This window comes from Camelus ferus, chromosome 8 (genome assembly GCF_009834535.1).
Source record: "Camelus ferus isolate YT-003-E chromosome 8, BCGSAC_Cfer_1.0, whole genome shotgun sequence".
In the NCBI taxonomy this organism is placed as follows: domain Eukaryota; kingdom Metazoa; phylum Chordata; class Mammalia; order Artiodactyla; family Camelidae; genus Camelus; species Camelus ferus.
The window spans coordinates 67,619,820-67,645,674 of NC_045703.1; the positions used below are offsets into that span (position 1 = coordinate 67,619,820).

The window sequence follows — 25,855 nt, forward strand, 5'->3', positions numbered from 1 at the left end:
GGCAACAACAGCAGCAACAGCAACAACAGCAACAGCAACAAAAGCAATGGCAACAATAGCAGCAGTGATAGCAGCAGCAACAACAACAGCAACAGGAACAATAGCAGCAGCAACAGGAACAACAGCAACAACAGCAGTCACAGCAGCAGCAACAGTAGCAACACCAATAGCAACAGCAACAACAGCAGCAGCAACAACAGCAACAATGGCAACAACAGCAATGGCAACAACAGCCACAAGAACAGCAACAGCAACAACAGCAACAATGGCAGCAACAGCAATGGCAACAACAGCCGCAACAACAGCAACAGCAACAGCAGCAACAACAGCAATGGCAACAACAGTAGCAGCAGCAATAGCAACAACAATGGAAACAGCAGCAGCAATAGCAGCAACAACAGCAGCAACAGGAACAATAGCAGCAGCAACAGCAGCAGCAACAGCAGCAACAGCAATGGCAACAACAGCAGCAACAGCAGCAACAGCAACAGCAACAACAGCAACAACGGCAACAACAGCAATGGCAACAACAGCCGCAACAACAGCAACGGCAACAGCAGCAACAACAGCAATGGCAACAATAGCAGGAGTGATAGCAGCAGCGATAGCAGCAGCAACAACAACAGCAACAGGAACAATAGCAGCAGCAACAGTAACAACAGCAACAACAGCAGTCACAGCAGCAGCAACAGTAGCAACACCAATAGCAACAGCAGCAGCAACAACAGCAACAATGGCAACAACAGCAATGGCAACAACAGCCACAACAACAGCAACAGCAACAACAGCAACAATGGCAGCAACAGCAATGGCAACAACAGCAGCAACAGCAACAACAGCAACAGCAACAATAGCAATGGCAACAACAGCAACAGCAACAGCAACAGCAACAATAGCAATGGCAACAACAGCAGCAGCAATAGCAGCAGCAACAACAACTGCAACAGGAACAATAGCAGCAGCAACAGCAAAAACAGCAACAACAGCAACAGTAGCAGTCACAGCAGCAGCAACAGCAGCAACAGCAACGATAGCAATGGCGACAACATCAGCAACAAAAGCAATGGCAACTGCAGCAACAGCAACAATAGCAATGGCGACAACATCAGCAACAAAAGCAATGGCAACTGCAGCAGCCACGGCAACTGCAGCAGCAACAGCCACAACAACAGCAGCAGCAACTGCAGCAACAGCAACAACAGCAATGGCAACAACAGTAATGGCAACTACAGCAGCTGCAATAGCAGCAGAAGCAACAACAGCAACATAAACAATAGCAGCAGCAACAGCAGTCACAGCAACAGCAACAACAGCAGCAGCAACAGAAACAGCAACAACAGTAACAACGGCAACAACAGCCGCAACACAGCAGCACCAAGAGCAGCAGCAGCAATGGCAACAACAGCCGCAACAGCAGCAGCAATAACAATAACAGCAACAAGAACAACAGAAACACAACAGCTGAAGCACAGCGGCGGGGCTGACTGGTCCCCAAAGGCAGCCCTGCACGGCACCTCCCGGGAGGCAGCCATCTGAGGCAAGGCGTGCCCATGGGCCCTGGCCTCTGGGTCCCAGGACTAGAACCTTGGCTTGTCACGTACTGGCCCTGTGACTTTGGGCAAGTCCTTTAATCTCTCTTGCTTTGGTTTGTTTTCAGTTGTCAAATGGGGTTAATAACACTACCTATTCCACAGGGCTGCTGCAAGGATTCAATGAGGTGATGCATGAAGAGAGCCCGGAGAGCACTAACCGAAAGCTCTTGGGACATGTTAGCTATTGTTACCTGATTTTGTAAAAAAGGAAACAGGCTGAGCGGTACATCAGGAAGTCAAAAGACTCTCTGTAGCTAGGATGGACTCAAGAAAGACATGGGCGGTGGTGGGGCCTCCCACCCTACCTGTCTTGCAGGCTCCCTCAGTGTCTGGGACGCTGTGCCTGGAGCAGCTCTGCTGCCCGAGACAGCCAGCCTGACCCCAGGTACCAACTTCGGTCAGTCTGCTCCGCTCCAGGCCCTTCTGCCTCCTGTGGGCTGCCCCTCCTCATCTCCTCTGCAGGGGGAGCCTGTGACCAGCTCTGCCTGGGTCCCCATCTTCCTACACCCTCCTCCTGCCGTGCCCTAAGCCTTACAGATCTGTCTTCTGTCTTTGAAAAGTGAACTGGCTTACATGGTACAGAAAACTGAAACGTGCAAATCTTCATAGAAGTTTTGCAGATCGCATAAACAGCAAGAATATAAAATAACAAAAGGAATAATCTTTTAAATACCTCTTTTGCCTACTTTGAACCAGCTTGTTGAAAATGAAAAACTCTTTCAAGATAGGCATATGTCCCTGAGCTGCACTTCCTTCTTTCAAAACCAGTCAGCATATGTTTAAAAATCTGATTCCCAATGAATCACCTGAGTGCATATTTTCCTGTTTTCCAGAACAGCTGTGAAAACTTCATTAATAATCTCAGTGTTTACTGGACATTTACTAAGCACCAGACACATGATCTCATTTAATCATTGCAAAAATTCAATGACAAGGAACTGTGGTCCCCATTTACAGATGAAAAACTGGAGGCTTAGAGGAGTTAGGGCCACAGGGTAGGAAAAGTGAGGACTCGGCCTGTCAGACTCTGCAGCCCTTGCTCCTCGCCCCCAGGTATTACTGCCTTCCTGTGTTCGGGGCTGACTGGGAAGACCCCGGGGGGAACTCCCTCAGTGATGCTGTGGAAGGAACGGCGCGTTTATCCCACAGCTCTCTGGTGAGCACCTGCTCTGTGTGGGCCCGGTACTGCTTTAAAGGGGCTGGAGTCTCTGCCCTCAAGGGGAGGCACGCACACACATGGGAAGCTGAAATGAGGTGGCGGCATGGGGTTAATCGAGGTCAAGGATCTCAAACGCAAGTGTCTACGTGCACTGAGCGGATGGGTACCAGGCAGAGGATGTAGGGAAGGTGGGCTTGTGACCACTTCCAGTGGGCGTGTCCTTCAAAGAGCTGAGGGATGGCTCAGCTCCTGTAAATTGTCAACAGGAGGAGGTGCCTGCTCAGTGTTACCTAGTTCTCTGACTTTTTTCCTTTTAAAAACAGATTCTGGAAATTCAGTTTATGTGGAATTTCCCACTTTAAAAAAGCAGCATGTGGGCCAAGCACAGCCCTTGAGATCCTGGTGTCCTGTGGGCTGCCAGTGTGTGACCTCTGGCTGAATTCAAAGCCTCTTCCAACTCTAAGCCGCAAGCTTAGGAAAAGCCTCAGGCCCTTGTGATTCTTCTGCCATGACGTTTGCCCAAGTACTGAGTATGTTCAGTGAGAAGGGTTTGTAGCATGAATACAATTCAGCTCAGTTCACGAAACCAATGGGCCGAAAATGGAGAAGGAGAATGGATAAAATAAATAGAAATATCCAAGCGTACCACATAAACAAATTTATGAGGAGTGTGTCACATATATTTCTCTTTATTTAGAATTTTAAGGTTGCTTATTGAATAGGTGCATATGTATTCAGAAAGTACAAAAAGGTAGGCGCTGAAAAGTTGCCCTCCCACCTGTATCCCGTCGTCACCCAATTCCGTAGACAATAATGTTGTGCATGTTCTTCCAGAGATACAAGAAAACTGTGTGTATATTTAATGCATATGTTTTTTGCTCTTTGTACACAAATGATAGAACATGTACCTTCCTCTGTTTTGCTTTTTCCCCATTAATAATATATCTAGGAAAACTTACCAGCGTACATCAAGCTGCCTCATTCTTTTTAATGGCTATGGAATGAGATACCATACTTGATATAACTGGTCTCCCAACAATGGGCATTTGTGTTGTTTCCAATCTTTCATTACATAAAAAGTTGCTTTCTGAATAATCCTGGACATAACGCCATTTTGCACATGCAAATTCCTAGTAGTGTGGAAATGCTAGGTAAAAAGACGTGCACATTTATAATTTGGATACTGTTGTCACATTGCCCTTCATAGAGGTTTTAAATCTGTCCTCCTGGCAATGCAGACCACCTGTTCCCCCAGTTGTTTCCCCAATTAGTTCCCCACATGGTGCAGTCGACCCTTGAACAACACACATTTGAACTGCCCAGGCCCACTTATATGTGGGCTTTTTTCAGTTAATATATTAGAAAAAATTTTGGAGATTTGTAACAGTTTGAAAAAACTTGCAGATGAACCATGTAGCCTAGAGACATTAAAAAAATTAAGCAAAAGTGAAGTATGTCATGAATGCATAAAGTAGATGTAGATATTAGTCTATCGTTACATGGGCTTAAGGTGAGTGATATAGAATATAAAATTAATAATGTGTTCATTTTCTTACTGTGTTGTAACTTTGCTTTCAGAGAGTTAACGTTACCACACAGTATGCCAATCTCCCCTGTACTGAAGAAACTGCATATCAGACTATCATCATACGTACATGGGTTTTAAAAAAATGAAATGATGTTTCCAACACTATATTATGACTATGGTTGTAACACTCTATGCCATAAAAATTTCATAACAATTCATTCATTACTGTCTAGGCCAGGCTACTGTGAAGCAATTGTATCAGTTACACCAGGTGACCATAAAGCAATCTTATTGTCATTTCGTTATCAACATGTGGGTCATTATATCTGTAAATAGATATGAATTTCTTTTTCACATTATCTTTTCATTTTTGATGTCAAGTGTCAGTAATACATGTAACATCTACAGTGTTTTATAGCATGTAAGGCAATATTACTGTAGGTACCAACAGACAATTCATCTTCTAAACAGATGACATAAACTTCTGGAATCAGTAAATAGAGGAGAGTGCTATAAATGTATTTCCTTTTCCTTATGATTTTCTTAGTAATATTTTCTTTTCTCTAGCTTACTTAATTGCAAGAATACAGTATATAGTACATTTAACATATAAAATATGTGTTAATCGACTTTATGCTATATGTGAGCTTCTGGTCAGCAGCAGGGTACCGGCAGTTAAGTTTGTGGGGAGTTGAAAGTTATATATGGATTCCTGACTGCACTGGGGGGCAGCACCCCTAACCCCTGCGTTCTTCAAAGGTCAACTCTACGTTACCAAGGAGTGTGCTCTTTGACAATCCTAGTGGGTATTAGTGTGGTGTTAATTTTGCACTTCTCTTACTATGAAGGAGACTGAGCATATTTTAATACATTAGAAAGCTGTTTGAATCTTTTTTTTTTGCTAAATTATCTGTTCAAGTCCTTTGGCCACTTTTTTTCTACTGAGCAGTTGCACTTGTGAATTTGTTAGCACTCTTTATATATTGGGAAAATTAGCCCTTTATGGAGGAGTAAATACTTTCTCTAAATTAGTTTTTTGGTTTTTTTTTTAAAGTTATGATAGTTTTTCAATGAAGAAATTTAAATTTTTATGAAGGCAAACTTTTTTTTTCATGAGTCCTGGACACTGGGGGTCAAATTTTAACGACCGTCTTCACTATGAAAGGATAAAGGTATTCTCCCATAGTATTCATTATTTTACTGGTTCTTTTTTTGGACATGTTAGATTCACTTTGATTTCATTTGAATTGAGCTCAGTGTATGGTGTGACGTATAGGTTGAACCTCATTTTTCTTTCCAACTGGCTGCAGAGTTTTCCCAAAACATGGATTGAACAGCTCACTTGGGAATCCCAACTGCCTACCTCTGCATGTTTTCAGCTTCTTCAATGGTCTCTGGCAAAGCCTTCCCTTTGGTCTCTGGAAGCAACAGCACCAGCCCTCCGGCAACCAAGCCAACCACCGCTGAAGCCAAACAGACGCAAATCACATTCCGAACTGAAGCATGCTGACTCTAAAATTAGAACCCCCCTTATTTCTTATAAAAAAATTTTTTTTGGTGATCTCCTATACTTTCAGATTCCTTTGCCATCGCTGACTGCCCTGTTCTCCATCATAAATATTTTGCCCATTCCCAAGTCCGATGGATTGCAATTCCTTATAGGGTAATGAAATACTTAACATTTTGAGTCACAGTTATTCTCGGCTAGAGGACATTACCACAATATTAAGATCCTTCGGAGTTAGAAAATAACTCTGAAAAAAACCTCAATGCTAAGAAAAGGAAGAATATAACCCTGCCAATATCAAGCACTTGGCAATGAAAATGGGCCCGAAACTTGGATCATAATCAGTAAATAAAAGCAATGAATCATGTGTTACTGCACAACAGCATTAAACAGGTGAGCCAGGTTTTTAGTTCTGATTCAGGTGTTGGATAAATTCCTTTTTTCTGTGTCTCCAGCTGTGATTTTTTTGCATATGCCGGGGAGGAGGGTGTATAGTAGTAAACATTAGGGTGTTTTGTTTCTCTAAATTCCCATGAAAGTTTTGAGATTGTAAGGTTTTTCTTTCTCTAAATTCCCATTCAGTTTTGAGATTTATATGTTTTTCTATAAAAGGATACAGGAAGCAGGATGTGGGTTCTTCACTCTTTTTGGGGTTTTGAAAAATACATGCTGGACTCCATTTTTGCACCCTTAAAACTGCGAGAAATACAGGCCACGGCACACAGTGGTTCAGGGCACTGGCTAGAACTCTGGGCACCTGAGTCTGGTCCGGATACCCTGCATGCTGGTCTCAGAGCCCTGAGAAGTCCTGTGACCTCCCTGCTGCTCCAGACTCCTCTACAGAAAGCAGGGTGATGTCTCCATCTCAAAGACTCGTCATGAGGCTGAAATGAATTCACATTTGTTAAGGGCTTAGAAAAGTGCCTGGTACTTGGGAGGAACTAAATAGCGAACCTCTCAAGAACTTCCCACCCTCTAAAGATTCACGTGGTTGTAACTCATGCCAACAAGAAACATATTCAACTGGCTTTGATTCTCTGAAGCAAGTGTTTGGGAAAAAATATATTAATCAAACTATAATCTGTTTAGTATTTTATATTTGCAAGGATGGGCCTAATAAACTAGGATGTTTCTTATTAATCTTTCCAGTACTCTTTCAATCAGGATTTTCCAACGTGTTGATTTGTTGATTTTCAGGCTACTAGAGGACTGTTTCTGGCTATTTCAAGAGCACAATTAGCACGTTATTACTGTGTGAAAAGAAAGGGAAAGAAGTTAAGGTGTAAAATTGTTAGTTTAGCCTCCTGCTACCTACTCAGATTAAAGGTTGGGGAGAGAAGAAGATGAAACTGTCAGTAAATATGAAATTGGGAATTGTCTTTGAGTTTGCTTCAAACGTTGAAATGCAGGTAAAATTCTTTATCTTCTCAAGGGGACGTAAGACCCAAGAAAGGGACAGCACTGGTTCCTCTGGGTCTGGCCTGTGCATTTCTTTGTCAAATGGTACTTAGAGAAACACGGAGTATCTGTACTCTACTCAGAAGTAGGCCGCTGAGCCATGAGTCACTCACTGCCCACCTAGGGGCGCGGCAGGGACTGAGGTGGAAGGGGGACGGCGCGTCCCAAGATGGAAAGGGGGCCCTGGGGTCAGGCCCCTCAGCCAGCGCTGAGCGAGGAAGGAAGGAATCTGGGGCAGTGCCAGCCACTGTGGCCAAAGCATGATCATCTCAAGATAAAGAGCTCGTGATCTATCAGCTCTGGCTTTCTTGTTGTTCTTAAGTTGGAATGTGGAGAAATTCATTGGGTCTGTTTTGAGGGTGAGTTCTGTCAACGGTTTGGAACTTTGGCTGGCAGACCTATAGCAGTGGAAAGATGTCCCCCTCACAAATCCCTTGTGAAGAAGGAAAGAGCGGAGACACTTGTGTATGACAATGCACAGTACCAGGAGCACAGCCATCTGCTGTCCCCTGGGCGGGCGTGTGTCTGAGAGAGGCTTTTCCTCCCCACTCCACCCCCAACATGAAGCAAGTCTGGTATGCCCATGGGGAAAAGTATTACATTTTTGTCAAATTAAAAGAAAGGCTCAGAATGAGTCCTAGAGAAGACTGAAATGGGTGCATCAAGGATCTGGGCGAACGTTGAGAAGGTGGCTGTTGTGTGTGTGAATCTGGAGATGTGTCCATGTGGATGCGGTGGAGAGGCTCCATCCTCTGGTCTACCACGTGGGGAAAGGAATGGATGCTGGGTGACCGGAAGTGCCCAGGACTCCCAGTCCCCATCCACAGCTTTCAGACTTCGCGTCCAGCACGTGTTCATCATTAGATTTGTCCCCCATCTTCTATCCTGCAGCCTGGTCAGGGAGGGGCGGGCTCAGCATTGCTACATCCTTGAAGGTCAGAGGGAGGTGCTGTGCTCCAGCTCCTCAAATCTAACTGCTGAGGACTCTGAGCACGGGGATGCCCCACACCAGCCCGGCTGTTCCCGTTGTGCTAATGCATTTTCTTAATCTGGATCTTCATTTCCCCTGGGTTTTGAAATTGACCTTTGCAAAATTTTAACCACCTTTCTTTGAAGTGATGAAGTAAAAGAGTTTGAATGTTTCCTCGCAGAAGAGGCAGGAAGAGTTAAGTCTTGGACAAAGAGACCCTAGGAGGGCGGAAATCAGTGAGAAGAGAGGAGCTTCCTCAGGGGGAGCCTCATCTCACTCTCCCTTGACTTTGCACCTCAATGGGCATGAGTCCTAGTGGGTTCCCATAACTGAGTACCACTGGCTGCTAACACTATTAGTAATACACAGCAATAGGACCGATTACTGGGCATATTTACTAGTTACTTATAGGCATGAAGCCTACTTTGAGGTAGAAAAATGGAGCCCCTAGAAAAATAGGTTATCATTCAAAGGCGTCTCTGAGGTTTTCTTACCAAAAACCACCAGCGGGAGCTCATGCCAGATGCCAGTGAGCCGGTAGACCAGGAAAGGCGTGATGATGCCACCGACGTCACACATGGAGGAGCAGACGAGGACCCCAAGGTTCCTGAAATGGAGGAAACTAGTGTAACTTTTTACTTGTCACAGTACAGTGGTTACCTCCCACCCCGCCGTGAATAGATACTCCCCCAAATCATTAAAATGTGTGTGAATGGAAAGAAAACGTTCATGCTAATTCCATCCATGTTCTGTTGCACTTGTTTTATGTTAAGTTTCTTGAAGACTTTTAATTGGGGGCATTTTCACTTTTTACTGCCATCGCCTGGCTCCCCTGCTCCGTTCTGTGTTTGGGTCGCTTCTGACCGCTCCCTCCCGTGGCCAGTTGGTAAGCCCTCTGGCAATTCCATCTCTTCTGTTCTCATCACACGGCTTCTGTGTTTTACCCCAGCCTGCAAGTGTGAGGTGCGGCTGGCTGCTGCCGTGAAATGTTCTCATCCTCCCTTATCCTGTCTTTTGAAAAGGCAGGGGTCTTCTGCTGGCACCTGGGGTTGTTCTCATCAGTAAATAAACGTCCCAACTGCCCTCTTCACGCTGAGGAAAAGGTACTCACCTGATGAACGTGGGGTACAGCTCGGCGTTGACCAGGCAAACCATCTCGTAGGCCATTGTAATTCCCATTCGCCCCAAGCACGCGGCTGTAACTCTCAGCCACAGTAGATCTGAGAGGAGAAACACATCACTTACACATGCTGTGCATGCCCCCTGGTCTCAGAACAGGGCTCCAGAGAGGGCTTCGCAAGGAGAACGTGTGCCCTCCAGAAGGGAACAAGAATGCACAATCGGTTCCTCTAGAGTCTCAAGAAAATCCAGCAAAGTTCCCCACGTCTGTTTCAACCTCAAACACAGCTCTGGCACTCTCCACCCTTTAGCTCTCAGTCATGAGTGACAGCAGACTTACCCCAGCTTCCAAAGCGGCGCCCATGTTAGTCTACAGAGGTCGCCCAAAAGAAATAGCAAGATACGGACATGTTAAAAATAGTTGCTAATAATTGAAAGATTACAAAAAGCCCCGTGTTGGTAATAGGATTCTGTTACACAGGTTTTTGCTCCCCTTCACTGAGAAAGCATTTTAAGAGGAAAGAAAGGAACTGAAGAGTCATTCATGGACAGCATTTATCTCAGTTTTCTCCTTTATTCTGCAGGGAGGTCAAGGAAATGATGGAATAAGATTATCGTGCTGGGGCTGCTTGCCCCCAAGCCCGTGCTGTCTGCTCTGGGCCAGCTTGGTGGGCTGCAGCCCGGGTCCGCCCAGGCTCTCTTGTTACATTACATCAGAGAACCAGCGGGCGTGAGAATATTACATCGGGCAACCGTTGGGCGTGACTGTTCTTAAAGGCAGAGTGGCCGTATGGGTTGGCTCAGGAAGGCCCCAGATACTGCATTCCTTCTTTCCAAATCGACTTGGATGGTAAATTACACGGTCCTCCTATCAGAGGGCCGTGACACCCCTGCTGCTCAGGGCCTTGGAAGACAGGACCCCATTCTTACCCTCAGGGATAAAAACCGAGGCTAGACAGGCTGCCCCTGCCACCATATTTGCTGCAGCCCACGGATACCGGCGACCTATGCGGTCAATGGTGAGGATGATGATGAAGGCGGCTGGGAACTCAACCAGGGCAGAGTAGAAGAAATCCAGGTAGATATTGCTCCCGGCGAGGCCCATGTGCATGATGAGGCCCTGGTAGAGAACAGAGCTGGTGAACCTGAGCAGAGAGGAGAGCTCGGGTCAAGCCAAGCACCACGAGCAAAGACCCGAGCGGCTGATCGCAGGCCACCTCTCTCTGTCATCTCCTCGTTGCTCTCCCCTCGATTTCACTGCTTTCATTCTACCTGACCCACTCTGGTGGTTGGCTGTGACCCTGGGCCCAGGAAAGGGGAAGAGGCAGGACTACATTCCCTGGCGAAACCGAAAGGCAAGAAGGGGCGTCTTACTAGAGTGACTTATTGAATAAAAGTGAATCAGGTTATTAGTGGTTGTTAATAATTCCTCTCTGTGGTCTTCCAGTACCATCAAAATCACAAGGAATGACTATTCAATCCAAATTTTAGGAAACTGGGAGACCAGACGGGTACCAAATTCCCAAATGAGTAGAGCCCCCACTTCCTGATGACTTGTATTCCGACGTGATACAAACAACATTTTGATGATGTTTCTAGTTTTGTTGACTAAAAGTGTTCATTGTAATGGAGAAGATGGGGATAATCAGCAAGAGTCACAATTATCCAGAAAAGGAAGGAAGGATAATGAGGTGGAACTTCACTGATGCATTTCACACGTAATGTTGCGGAGGCTGCTAAATTAATCCCTGACGAGCTTTGCTTTTGTGAGTGATTGTGGCTCTCCCTTTGGCTGGTGTGAGTCATCCCAGAGATGCTGCAGACGGAGAGAAAGTCTGCTCCACCGAAGAGGGCTGGTGGGAGCCCACAGGGCAGCCTGCACACGGTGAGGACAAGCTTCAGTTACTGGACTGTGGAGCCAGTGGATTATTCTTACGGTTTATTCTTCTTCGGATGTTTATTCATTTTCTCCAGGCGGAAAAGAAAAAGAAAAAGAAAAAGCCATTTCTTTGTCAGCCTAGCACCATCAGGAGAGCTCTAGCTACACTCATAATCATTCACTTTGTTTGGGCTACGTATAGAATCACCTGGAGAATTGAAAAAGTATTGGTTCCTGGGTCCTTCTCTTGACCAATTAAACCGTATCCTTGTGGGGAAGCTTTGGTATTTTATAATCTCCCACGTGATTCTAAGGCAAAGCCAGGGTTGAGAATGTAGTGATGTATATGTTGGGATTGTAGGCTGAATTCAACACTCCCGAGAAAAATGATTTCAGGAAAACCTGCTATCAGCGAGCCCCCCTGCCATCCACCACTGATGCTAACTGGACACAGGCTAGGCTTTGAAGTTACCCTTGGTTCCTCCCTTTATGTGGATAATTGGAGTGAAAAGAATTTGGAGCGATTGCAAAGTGAAAAGTATTCCTCACCAGTTATACATCAAGATCAAAGTGTGTTTCCTTATCTGAGGGGTTCTGACCAAGTCAAGAAATGAAGGGTTCAACTTCTCGCCAACTTCCTCATCGGGTCGGAGGCTCTAAGAATAGAAACAACAGGAAGGGCTTTGTATATTTACTGTTGGTGTCCCTGTCACCCAGGGACGACGAGAATGCCTCACAAGTTCTGAGTGAGTATTGCGCGTCCAGGACGAGCTAAGCCCTTCACACACATCTGCTCACCTCGTTGTTCCAGCAACCCCACAAGTTAGGTTCTATGTTTTCACCCCATTTCACAGAAGAGGAAGCTGCACCACAGAGAAGGGAGGTAACTCACGCACCGTTGATAAAAGCACAGGGGGGGAGCCAGCCCAACAGCCCGGAGGGTTGACACTGACACGCCTCCTCTGCCCACTCGGACTGTGTGTGGTTCAACGGTCAGGAGGCTGTGCTCTGAGACCCTGGGACTCAGACCAGCGTCAGCATTGCCTGGAGCTCGTGAGAATGAAACATCTCTGGCCCCAGTCCAGCCAGACTGAACCCGAATCTGCATGTTCACAAGGCGAGTCCTGGGTGCAGAATTGAGAAGCCCGCTCTAGAAGAACACAGAAGGTGAATATTCCATCTCTATGGCTCTGAAAGCAGAGCCCTTTTGAGAACCGCTCCACTCTGCCTCCTTCTAAAGCAACAGTTGGCAGTGTGAGAAGGTCAGGGAACCAGGGGCAGAAATCCCCAGAAGACCAGCAATGACCAGACTCACTGCCATCACACGAACTCTGAACTTGGGTGAGACAGTGACCCACATGTGCTTTGATCCCTGGCCAGTTTGAGAGGATCTAAAACCTCAGATCACTGCTATGCCAATTGTTCGTGGGAAAAACTATGTATTCCAATCACCCAGAAACCAGAGGAAGTGAAGAAAAGAGGCCTCTGAGTTCCCGAATCCTCATTCTAAACGTCATGTGAATCTCAAATTCTTACAGGTCTCCTGTCTTAGAGCCTCATCAGAAATGGTTTGCTCTTATTTCTACAGAATTTCCTAATAAGCTTGATTTTCTCTTTTCCAGGTCCTGCCAGACGAAAAGGTTTAAACTGAAAGTGCTGAGTTCTGCAAAAGGCAAAACACTAAATGCAGAGAAAACGGATACGGCAGTAATTTCTTCTATGGCCACTATACATAAAAATGGATTCAAAAATTTTCTTCTGTATAGGTCAGGGAACTATGTTCAATATCTTATAATAACCTTCAATGAAAGAGAATATGAAAATGAATATACGTATGTACATGCATGACTGGGACATTGTGCTGGTCACCAGAAACTGGCACATTGTAACTGACGGTACTTCAATTAGAAAAAAATAAAGAAGGCAGCAGGGGATTGCTTAAAATATTTTGGGATAATCTCTATCCCAAATTTTTAACATTCTAAGAAATGATTTGTGTCTGAAGAATCTTCCCTCTGGGGAAGATGTCCCTCCCCGAGGATGCCGACAGACACAGGCAAACAGGATGCCGGGGACTAGGGCGTGAGGACCAGCACAGTCTTGAGGTGAGCAAGGCAGAAGCTCCTCACTTGATGTGTAAGTGGTTTTCGGTTTCCTTTTAGTTTTATGTTTTCCATCAGCTTAAAATATTCTACCAGGGAACCACACATCTCAGCACAACAGGAAGCTCCTATTGTACAGAGGGAGTGGGCTTCCCAAATCCTCTTCTTCACTGTCCCCTGAGTGGATGCTTCAGCCGCTGGCTCACCTGGAGCGAGGCAGGCAGGGATCTTCCATTTTTCTTTGCAATGTGCTTAATGATTCTCATGGCTTTAGCACTTTTCTTCTGGGAGATCAGCCACCTCGGAGACTCAGGTACACACCTAGGGCAGAGAACAAGTGTTATCAGTGCTGTCAGGTGGTGGGGAAGCCCTGTGGAACCCCTTCCCCCGAATGGTCATAATCAGATTTCTGGGAAGGATCTTACCCAGTGAGGTTCGGTTGAATCCGTAAAGAAATAGAAGCCTGAAGGGGCTTGACCACAATGGAAACCATCAACAAAATGAAAAGGCAGCTTACTGAACAGGAGAGGGTATTTGCAAATCATAGTTCTGATAAGGAGTTAATATCCAAAATATATAAATAACTCATACAACTCAATAGCAAAACACTCCCCAAACAATTCAATTTAAAAATGGGCAGAGTATCTGACTAGGCACTTAAAAAAAAAAAAAAGACATACAGAGGGCCAACAGGCACATGAAAAGATGCTTGACATCACTAATTACCAGGGAAAAGCAAATTAAAATCACAAAAAGATATCATCTCACGCCTGTCAGAATGGCTATTATCAAAAAGAAAAGAAATAAGTGTTGGCGAGGATGTGGAGAAAAGGGTTGCACTGTGGGTGCAAATGTAAAATGGTGCAGCCACAGTGAAAAACAGTATGGAGATTCCTTTAAAAAAGTAAAAATAGAACTACTATACGATCCAGAAATTCCATTCCTTGTTATTTATCCAAAAAAACCCCAAAAACAAGGACTTGAAAATATATATGCTCACCCTTGTTCACTGTAGCAATTTTTTTTTTACAATAACCAATATATGGAAGCAGCCCAAGTGTCCATCAATAGATGAATGAATAAAGAAGATGTGTATACACATATACATATATATGTATCTATCTCCCTCAGTATCCATGGAGGAATTAGTTCCAGGAACTCCTGTGGATACCCAAATCCCGGGATGCTCCAATCCATTATAATATATACATATAAAATTCTGAGACCTGATCTCCCAAAGGAATGAGGTAAGAGTTTGAGATCGGATGGTACTAGTATTTAAAAGCCAGCCTGCACAGATTAAACTTGATCTAGCAGGACACGGGGAGCCCCTGAACATCCTTGAGCAGGACTATAGTCACTTGCTTTGAGAAGCCAGGTTTGGGGTAGGTGGGAGGAGGGGACTTTTGGGAAGGAGGTGGTGGCACTGCTCTGCTGGTAGTTCTGAAGAAGAGTCAGAAAGGCCCCAGTTGGGGTCATCCCCCTGGAAGAGAAGGGTTGCTTTGAGAGGCGCGGCTCAGGAGAAACTCAGGATGGATATTTTGTGGGGGTGCTTGCAATGGAGAGAGGAATAAAGAACAATTCCTCTGTTAAGACTCAACATCTTATGCGTGACAAGGACATTGTGCTCTACACCAGAAACTGACATGTTGTAACTGACTATGCATCAATTTAAAAAAACTAAAAAAAAAAAAAAGACTCCACATCAGGAACAGAAGTGTGTGGTGCTCAGAGGCAGTCAGTCCCCAGCTCACTACATGGAATCTCTCCCTGTGACGTTGCAGGGCAATTTTTCTAGTTCACACTTGGTGCCCACACTTTAGGAAGTGGCATCAGTCCGGCCATGAACTGTTGCCTGCGCTGAAGAGCCAAGAAGGTGAAGGACTTGGGAGTAAGTCAGAAAAGTTAGGAAGTGGAGATGGTTAGCTGAGAGTGGAAAGTCTCGAGGGACTCTTGGAGGCATATCAAAACAGTTAAAGAACTGCCTGGCAGAATAGAAATTAAGGTAATTTTTTGAGGCTGTACGTGCAGAATTAGGAAATCTGGATAAACTTGATGGGGATGTGAACTCTTGCTCAGTGAACAGTCTCTTGATCCTGAGCTTTGGGTTCTAGAGTGAAATGGTTTGCTTGATGATAAAGTGTTATCCATGAGTGTTCGAGCAGAGGCTGGACAGTCACCCACTGGGGCCCTTGCTGTGGGACTCCTGTCCCAGACAGGAAACTGGTCCAGAGGATCCCTAATGTTATCTGACCTCTAAGAGCTGACAGCCCACCGGGACAGACAGTCCAGTCATGCAATGTCAAATGAAGAGTTGACCCCAACAAACAGTGAAAGGTGAGATTATAGAGGCTTGTGCACAATGCCACCGGGCAGGGGACAGAGGCCCTGCCTGGACAGGCTGACCAGAGTTGGCTTCAAAGAGGGTGGGGCTTGCACAGGTCCCTCCTCCCGTGACTTCCACGCCCCTCGGCCCCGGTAACTCCTCCTTTCTCGCCACTGGTGCCACCTCACTCTTCTTCCATCTCAGTTCCTCGTCCTCAGCTTGGCTTTCAAAAACTGTTGTTTTCTGGTGTTCTGCCCCATCCCCTTCCGCTCCTGGCCCCGTTCACTTCCTCTGAGTGATCTTAGCCATCCCATAGTGACAACAAACGTGAACTGTGCTTGATTTCCTCATCTTTCAGTTTGATTACATCTGGATGTCTGCACGTTGGTGCCCTTCCAGCATCTCAGATTCGCCATGTCCAATCTCCCAGCATTCCTTCCAAACCCGCTCCTCCTTCTCTGGTCCTCATTTCTGAACAACACGCAGACGCCCAAGCCTACCCTCTGGGTGCCATCCACTAGGCACCTCCTCCCTCTAAACCTCCACATTTAGTCTATCACCAAGCTCTGCCACTGACACCTTATTAAAGTTGTTTATAAGTTTTCCTCATCACACCCACAACTTCTGTCTAAATTCAGGCCCTGGTCCCCTCTGGCAAGGATGCTGACAACAGTCTCCTATCTGATCTCTTTGCCTCCATTCTTCCCCTAAAACAGTTGTTTTCTACTCTTCACCTTGAGCGATCTTTGGAAAATGCAGTCCTATTGAGGGGAGCTTGTAGAAATGTAAGAAAATCAAATTTGACTCTCCTGAGTGAAAGTGGAAGGAAGGTGCTTCCGAGGTGGTCAGAACTTGGATAACAGGTGGACCTTTTCTGTCGTGCTAAAGCACTAGGTTTTCATTCTGAGGAGAGTAAAACTATTGGAAGACTTATTCTGGAGAGCAACATGGCAGAAGTGGATGTTTACAATGCAGTGAGGCGTGGGTTAGATGGTAAAGCTAATGCCAAAGAGACCAGTTATGGCCTATCCCAGCAATCAAGGCAAGAAATAATGAATTCCTAATGAGAATAGGAAAAAAAGGGAGGTGGATTCAGAGATGTATAGAAGGTAGAAAGGATACAGGGGTGGAGTTACGGATGACTCTCAGAATTTTACTGGCTTTTGGAGGAGAAACAGGCTTCCTGGGAAGGGTTGAGATGTTTAGTTCTCAGACAAGACAGCTCTGGGGAGGACAGGTAGGTATGTATCCAGGAACGGAATGAGTGGGTTTTTGCATAGGAGAAGGATTTGGTTGATTATCCAGCATCTGTCTTGCTTCGTTTTCAGGTAACCTTGCGTTAGGGGTTTCTGACAGTGTCTGCTGTTTCTACTGCTTTCCACGTTTCCCTTGGGCAGGGGTGACAGACATATTTCAGTTGCCCTGGTAACTCTGATTGATTGGTGCGGTCTGTCTGGGGTGCCGTGCTGGCCTTATCTGGGATGAAGGCTGCTGTGATTGATTGGGGATGTCTGCTTTGGGCATGGATGTAGGAAGTGGTGACAAAAGTATCATACTTCACCTTCTCTATCTATCCTGAAGTTTGTTGTGAGGGGCGGAATCAGAACAGTAATATTGTCAATCTCTTCAAAGGGTTTCATGGCCTCTAGAAGCTAATTTAAACACCACATAAATAATGTGAATATGTGAGATGCAAGTCATAAAACTCTGAAGCTCAGAGTGAAAGGACATTTGATTTCCAGAGGGGAAGACAGGTTGAAGCTTGTGATCTTTATCCGTGAAACATGGACCTGGGTCTCCTGTGACACAGAAGAGTGAAGAAAACCTTAGGCTGGAAGGATGATGTGTGTTGGGGAAGACAGCCTTTTTAGTGACATAAACATGTCAGCTTATTTCCTTTTTGTTCTACATGGACTTACCAGTAATAGAGCAAGAAGCAGAAGTTGGGCAGAGTCACCGTCAGCTGAAGCCACCTCCAGTGCGGAAGTCTGTATGCCACCCCAGCAAGTACCAGGAGCCCAACGGTGAAGGCCACTTGGTAAAAAATCCCCACTGTTCTCCGATAGCTCAGCCCGACAAACTCTGTAACTGCAGAGAGACCCTAAACGGTCAGTGCAAGTCAGTCCAACAGTGGGTTGGCCATCCAGCTATGGGGAAACCAGAATGCCAACCTCAGAAAAGTAGTCCAAATTCTAGAATTTTCTACACAGCTCTCTGAAAATTTTAAAATGTCTTTGGGGACTATTTTGTTATAATTCTTGCTGTTGTGTTAAGTAATGTAAAATCTTATAATCCCACATTACATGGGGTGAAGGTCCTGCCAACATGAGCAAACCATCTGATTTACAGAATAATCTCAAGGGCAAATGCAATTGTATTTCAGATACATGCAAAATTTTGATTTAGGGCAAAAAAAGCAGTGATAATTCAAGATGAGTAAGTGAAACACTGAATTTAGATTGTAGATGGTTTTCATGTAAATGAACAGCTCGATATAACTTGTTCTCTTCCACGAGTTAAACATTTTCTTGGCAATCCGGTTAATATGTGTAAATGTGTATAAAAACCTAGTGACAGGTTTCCAGGCTGACTGGAGATGGTTAGTACTGGCTTGCAAAAGCTGATTTAAAAACTAGCTTGCAAAATTTCTGAGAATAACAAATTTTGCAAGCTGGTTTTTAACCCATTGGTAACTTAAAATCAGTAGTGGTGAGAGTATTCACAACTTAGAAACTGGAAAACACTATGAATGAGGGCTTTTTATTTGCCAAGAGCTGGCTTATTGGCATAACACTGCACATGGCATAATAATCAGCCTTCTCCATCCCATGACTACGTCAGGACAGATGCATGCAGTCTGTGGTACACGGATTCAGAAAATAGTCATTTCGCTATCACAGACACTAGAATTGAGATTCCAGATATTCAATGAACCACAGAGTTTTTGCCTTAAATGTCTGGAAATCATGTTAAAGACTTCAGTGATCTGCAAGCCAAATAGAAATGCACTCTAAAATTATTTCTATAAATTACTGTGAATTATCCAAAAGTATTTAAAAAGAGAGTTAAGGGAAATTATGTACATGCTCAATAAATAGAAAAGTCTGTCTTTTAAAGTGGTTGGAGTCACAGGTGAGGTCTGGGGGTGGCAGGTAGACAGAGGGGGCGTGGCAGGTACACTTCAGGATATTCAGAAGGACTGGAGAGACGTTAATGGGAGAAAGCTAAGATTCAAATTTATACAATCAAACTCTACATATTTCTACAAGTCATGTGTTCTAGAAACCAAAGTTCTCATCGGATAACTGCGTACATGAATTCCTTTGTTGTCCAGACATAGATCAGGTGACTACCCCGGCAGGCACGTGGGAGTGTTAAGCACCATCTCCTCTTTATCTCACAGGACTCCACAGATTAAATTTACCAGGTAATATTTTAATATTTTAAGCACATATATGCTAGTTCTCTCGTGTGAAATGAGCGATTTGCTAATATTATTTCAATTTCAGTGTCCTTTTCCCTTTGTATGATGCTATTAGAATGTGGCCGAAGGGAAGGTAAGGATGGAGTAAATTCTCAACATCTAATTATGGTGGGAATTCTTCTTAATAACTATTTTAAAGATGCCGTGCTGGCATAATTCAAAATCCTCCTGTAATCCATGGAGCTTAAGCGTAACTCTGATTCCTAACAAGTAGGATGTCAGCGATACTCCTGGTCCTATAAATGGCTAGCTGAGGGGCTGAGACTGACCACAGCACCTGCATCCTCAGTCTCCTTGCATATAAATTGAAGATCACTGTGGTTTCTAGACTGAATATATTCAAAGTTATCAAGTCCCTTATAAATCTAACATATTTCTCATCATTGAATTTTCTCTTTGTTATAGCCTGGTAGCCTGGACTTTTCTCTCTATGTAACTCCCCAGGGTACAGAAAACAAAAATTCCTGAAGTGTTACATGAGAATTTGGAAGGCATGATGTTTACCCTCATTTCTGCTTCATTGTTTTCTTTACAAGAGGAATGCAAAATGAGTTGACTGAAAAGAATTTAGAAATTCTTCTGATACAGAAAAAAGAAATCAACATTGTCTCCAAGCTCAGTCCATTTTTCTGGGCAGCTGCCCCCCCCCCCCCGCCCCCGACTGACTATATTTTTGCAGCAATGTCCCTTTCGCCCCAAGGCTGCAATCGCAAGCGTTCTTACTCAGGATGTAGCCTATTAACCAGCCTGCCTTGCTGACCAGTCCTTGGATCAAGCGAAAAATTAGCATCCACGTGTAGGTCGGGGAAACGGCCATGAGCACTCCAGACGCTGCGTTTATGAGGATTGTAATCAAGAGACAGAGCTTACGGCCAAACCTGCCAGGAGAAAACGAAGAAAGGGAACAGAATGAGATCAGATTCATGAGGCTGTAGAAAGTTCACGGAAGTTACGGAAATCTAAAGTGGAGGCTAACTCCGAATCATGGAGGCTCAGGAGGTACGGATTGACACCCACCAAGAGAGCCCCTGACTTCAGGTCAGTCCCGCCAGGACTTTTCATCAGGGCGCTGGCGTGTACACTGGAAGCACAATGACCCCATTCACCCCAGGCTAGAGCCCCTCTCAGATCCACACCGTGGAGGGTGCGCAGGGAGGGGGCCATTCCTCAGGCCACCAGTGATGAATGCCCCCAGGGCCCGTCTGGGGCTTCCGTCATCACTTGAGCCGGGTCTTTGCACCAACAGTCTCAGCAAACTGCCCACCTGGGAGCATTTGCTTTAGGAAAAACAGCTTCTTTGTTCTTTTTCTCTTTGGAGACGATTCCACTGGCTGGCCGCCCCCTGGATGGATTTAACCAGTCTCTGGTGCATGCACATTCATGTGGCTTAAGATTTTATGGCCTGAGATTTTTTTTAAAACATTTTTATTATTTTTTGGGGGGGTGGGTAACTGGGTTTATTTACTTGTTTATTTGTTTTAATGGAGGTACTGAGGATTGAATACAGGACCTCTTGCATGCTAAGCATGGGCTCTACCACTGAGCTATCCCCTCTCCCCTATAAACAACAAAACTCAGTGTTCAATAGGCTTCCCCATCTATTTGCAGCACCACTTTTGGACTCTGGTATTTGCCTGTCTCCGTGGAGACGGTCTGTTGTGTGGCACTGTCATCGCTTCCCATGTGGCCGTCCCACAGGGCCTTTGCTCTGGAGGACCCTAGCAGGCTAGCTTCCACGTGTTATTTGAGGGCCTTGGGTTTCATCAGTTTAGGGACCAGGAGAGGGTCTCAGAACACAGAGTAGCGGAAAACTTGGGATGCTGCGTTTAACCACCTTACCGCTTACTGTGATGTCAGGAGAGTTATTCCACCTTTCTCAGCTTCTTCATCTGGAGAAGACCTACCTGACCCAGCTGATCAGAGAATTCAGCGTGGTAACACATGTAAAAAGCTCGGCACGCAGCTCTCCCTCCTCCCTCCCTTCGCAGCGCTGGCTCCCAGAAAGCTGACTTGAGATTCAGTCTCTTACTTTCACATTTCATCATGTCCTCCTGGTTTTGTTCCAAACGATGCCCTAATCAGCTGTCAGAGGATATTTGAAAAACTCTTCGTAGAAAGCAGTATTTTATTTAATCTTTGTTTATTCACTTCAAACTGGATGTCCCTAGGGTACCCACATCATTAGAAGTGGACATTCAGTGCGGCTTTTTTTTCCTGGTGGAGATGCTGGGGATTGAACCTGGGGCCTCATACAGTGGACATTTCTTAATTGCTGCTCTTCTTTTAGGCAAGTATGTTCTAGTGACCATTTCAACACCAATTGACCATTTGAAAATAATCCTCAGCGTTAATAATTACTTGAGACTATTAATGCTTTAAATATGAAATTTAAAGATCAAGCAGTCTCATTAATTATTAATGTAAACTGCTAAGCTTCTTAAAACTCTGTTTTGACCACACCATTTCTTAAGTCTCAGTTAACAGTTCCCTTTTGTAAATATATAACCCCTCGACATTTCATCCCCAGCCTTCTAGAGTCACGTCTCAGCATGACATTTTAGGCTTTCTTCCCACTTCCTCCTTCCTGAACCCCTTCCTTTGCCCTCAAAGACTTCATAAGTATTTGCTCAAGTAATAATTGTACAAATTCTGAAGTTGACTCAGGCATACTATGAAGTACCACAACCATGCTTCCACAGACGGACAGAATCCTGCGGCTGACAAGAGGGAACACTCACCATCTGAAACTTGGAGCACGGAAACCTTCAGAAAACCAAACCTACGAATGCAGGAAAACTTCACTAGGGAGCAAGTTCCACATAAGGGCACAGCGCTATTAAAACAATAAGGCAGGGCCGGAAGAAATTCTGGATTGCTGGGGAGGTGGTTTGAGACACCTCCCCTCCTTCCTCCCCTCTCATAACAGAACTGAAGGCGTTAAATGGAAAGCAGGTAACACAGGAGACTGAGTGGACTCCAGTACTACGGGCTTCAAAGTCCTTCAGCTGCTTGTTACCAGGAATGTGGCCTAGGGCTATTAGCATCACCTATGAGTCGTTAGAAATGCAGACTCTCAGGCCCACTCCAGACCCACTGGTTCTGAATCACAATTCTAGCAAATTCCCCAAGTGGTTAATGTGCACATTAACTTGGGGGAAGCACTGATTTCATTTCACTGAGCCCCAGTCTCCTCTACATCTGGGGGGTAATAGAGGCTCCTTTTCAAGGCAGTTAGGATCCTAAATGAAATCTAACACGGAGGGGTCCCCAGGACAACAACTGGCACGTGGTAGGTAGGGAGGTAGGGGAGGGCTTGCCCTGGAAGAGCTCACAGGGTTGGGTAAGTTTGACTGCGACCCCCTGGGACTTGGACGCTGCTTCGATCTAGCTCCGCCGTGAATGCTGGGCAGAGCGGTGCTGGCGCTCGAGAGCTGATGGACAGACTTTCAGAAAATTCGTGAGCTGACTGTTAAACACAGCCGTGATTAAAAATGAAATTTTACACTTACAATAAAGTTATATTAAGATCAAGTGTGATAAATAGGCAAAATTTATCTCTTCCATTATTTTACTGTGTTTGACCATTATCTATGCTTGTGAGGTTTTTTACGTCTATTTGATGTATTTGTGTGGTGGACATACCACATAATGGTGTGTATTTCTAGCCAACTCTGTGTTCAGTGATCTCGGGGAACTTGGTAGCTTGAAATGGACCACTGTGGGGTATTTACACCACAGAGGTCACCAAACGCTACAAACTGGGGCTTTTTTCTTCAGAGAGTCAGCTGTTAAACATTCATAAGCCTGCCACTGAATATAGCGTTTACTATTACTGATCATTAAGTAAAAAACCTGAAATGTGAGGGATTCCTTTTTTGGTGTCAGGTGATGCAAAATCATTCTTTGGGAGGTTTGAGTGATGAAGCAAATTAGACATTGTATAAAAGGTTTAATTTAAAATTCTTTAGCATACACCCTCCCTCTCTCCCTTTTATCTGTCCTTCCTTCCATTTGCAAAACTGACCTTCATCAAGTTGATTTGGTGTAAGACTCAGTCTTCTTACTTACAACCTGCTCATAATGTTCTCCTGGTATTCATCGAAAAGACACCTTAATCAGCTGTTAGATCATATTTTTAAAATTCCTCATAGCAGACAATCTATTTTATTTCATGTTGGTTTAATCTATAGCATAAAATGGGTTTTCACGTGATTCTTGCCCCATTGTGTAAACTTCACAATGGTTCAAAGCTAAGCATTAAATCTGCAAAAGATAAAGTGCCCCTTTTTGACCCCTGTTGTCTTCCCCAACACACATATACAAATAGAAGAAAAGGGGCCAACAACCAACAAGACTCCGACAGTTTAAGGAAAAGAACTAGAAGGACACACACAGCTTCGGGGGGAAGAATAGGGAGTGATCAGCTTCACACAGGAGATTTCAACAGTAAGAGCAGAATAATGAGGTCATCTAAGACGGTGGGTAACTGGGGGTTGTAAGTCAAGAATGCGCTGTCAGTGGAGAATTAGAACCAGTCTCCTACTCTTTGAGTGGGATGAGAATAATTAACTCATTTATTTAACCAGCTGGGAGGTTCAGGCATCTATTCGCTCACTTCCGTCGAGTTGAGCATTAGTCTCTGCACTTTAACAGGGAAGGAGGAAGAGGAGAGGGAGGCCGGGGCCAGCGGGGCTGGACAGGCACACACTGGAGCAGGGCCGACTCTGACCGCACCTTGTTGGTGTGTCTCCTGACCTCAGGGGTCATCTCCAAACCACTGTCCTCAGCTCCGTGGAATAAAGGGAAAAGCGAATGACCTTCCTCTTCACCTTGCAAGCCTCTTCGCACTCAGTCCCAGGAAGAGCCTTTGAACAGAGGCTGAGCAGACAGTTACAGAAGTCATGTGATGCCTGGGGCTGTCTTGTGACCCTGAGCTTCAATGGTCATCTTCCCTCCCCCTGGAGGCCACAAGGGGCCCTGGCCATGAAAATTCAGATGCCTCTGGAGGTGTGATCGACTAAATCATCCTTATTAATTTTTAACACATTTGCAGGTTTTATTCCAGACTGACAACAGAGTATCATCAGAGAAAATGTTCTGTCCCCATTTAATATGAAACTCACAGGTTTGGGTTTTTCTGGATCAAAGGTATAGTTGAGGACAGTGACAAGCATAAAGTAAATTTTCTTTACGATTTATTGCAGAATTAAATATGGATAGTCACAGTTTATAATAAAGTATAAGATTATACATTCATGATATAGTTAGAAAGCACTTTCTTACTAGGTGACTAATGATTAAAGAGAATGGTACTGTCCAAAATATTGCACATAGTGCCTGGCACATGGAAAACGCTCAGTAAACAATCGATAATGTGACTATGAATATTAAATAATTAGCCCAGAAGGCCAAATTATCTAAGGCGCATATCAAGAATAAAGCCAATTTTCCCGTTCCTTTCCGTTTTGGGGACTCTTAAAAATATCTAATTGGTCATCAGCAGAGTAAAGATGCATGCTATGAGGAACTCTCAGCACAGTGAATCTGAGATTGCAAAAAGATGGATAAATAAAGGGCATAGGACTAGCTGAATTAGTACAAGTCACTGAAAACTAGGTCGTGGAGACACGGACACATCCAAGAGGGCCATTTGCTGTACACTCCACGTGGAGAGGTCTTTCCCCATCTCTCTGCGGGGACATGACATTACAGAAGCGGATATTTACCTCTGCCAGTGGGGACACCTTGTTTCTCTTTCACCAAATTATATCCAAGGTTCTGTCCATATAATTACATCCGGCTCCAGCACCCCAGCTGAGGAATCCTGCAATCCCACGGGCTAAGGCTAGAACAACAGGGAGGGTCTACACCGGTCCAGGTACAGCAGATGCAAGCGGAGGACCAGAGGGAGCTCAGAGGCCCTGAAGGAGCATGGCCAGGCAGATGGCTAGGAGGCCAAAGAATGAATTGGGAATTACAAAGGGGATCAAAGCATCTATGACTCTTCCTTCTAACCCTAAGCGTCTGGGTGACCCACAGGGAAATGCTGCTGCCTGGCACCGAAACATCCCTCTACGACCCCAGAGAATTCAAAATAAAGACATTGGTCATGCTTATGGAAGCAGCAGCAGAACACTAAGACTGTCACAACAGTCACATTAAGCCAGGAAAGTGTGGTCTGTGTGCTCTGGGAAAGGATGGTATTTGAGCAGGGGCAGGTGAATCCAAGTTCCTCCCACGGACTGTTTAAATTCCCCCACATCTGCGCTGCACCTACCTGTCTGCTATGTAGCCGATACACATAGAACCGACAAAAAATCCCACATTCACAGCTGACTGAAACAGGTCCAGCATCCAGGAGTTGCCGCACACTAGGTTAAACTGCGAGATGGGAAAGAAAACAGAACCCTGTCAGGCATGACTCAGCCCGGAGACTCAGCAGACAGTCCTTGTGCTGAACTGACGAGGCTGCAGGGCATCACAGTGTTCTCTTGCTTATACGCACTCTCTTCACACAACCGAAAGATCTGTCCACAGCCTTCTTAGCATCCCGTCTGGCGCTATGTTGTCAGGCTAAACTCTGTTTAGCTGAAACTGGGTAATTACTCCATCTGTGGACACTTCCCTTTCTACACAAAGTCAAATAGGTGTGCAGACACGATACAAGTGTTGCTCCGAGGAAGCTGGGCTGTTTGGTGCCTTTAGATTAGGAGCAACTTGCTGATGGCTGT

At 45.0% G+C, this 25,855-nt stretch overlaps 1 protein-coding gene across 2 annotated transcripts in view; it reads right to left on the reverse strand.

Annotated features, from left to right (window-relative positions):
- LOC102520738 (solute carrier family 22 member 2) overlaps positions 1-25,855 on the reverse strand; it is a 32,298-nt gene that overhangs the window by 4,752 nt on the left and 1,691 nt on the right. The window contains exons 2-10 of one of the 2 annotated variants that reach the window (XM_006178997.3): positions 25,402-25,505; positions 19,848-20,002; positions 17,560-17,728; positions 13,521-13,635; positions 11,762-11,868; positions 10,264-10,478; positions 9,326-9,434; positions 8,709-8,821; positions 5,643-5,742 (exon numbers count right to left, since the gene is read on the reverse strand). In XM_006178997.3, the coding sequence (XP_006179059.1) occupies positions 5,643-5,742; positions 8,709-8,821; positions 9,326-9,434; positions 10,264-10,478; positions 11,762-11,868; positions 13,521-13,635; positions 17,560-17,728; positions 19,848-20,002; positions 25,402-25,505 (1,187 nt within the window). The remainder of the gene's footprint in view (positions 1-5,642; positions 5,743-8,708; positions 8,822-9,325; positions 9,435-10,263; positions 10,479-11,761; positions 11,869-13,520; positions 13,636-17,559; positions 17,729-19,847; positions 20,003-25,401; positions 25,506-25,855) is intronic. The other variant, XM_032485292.1, reaches the window with a different exon arrangement.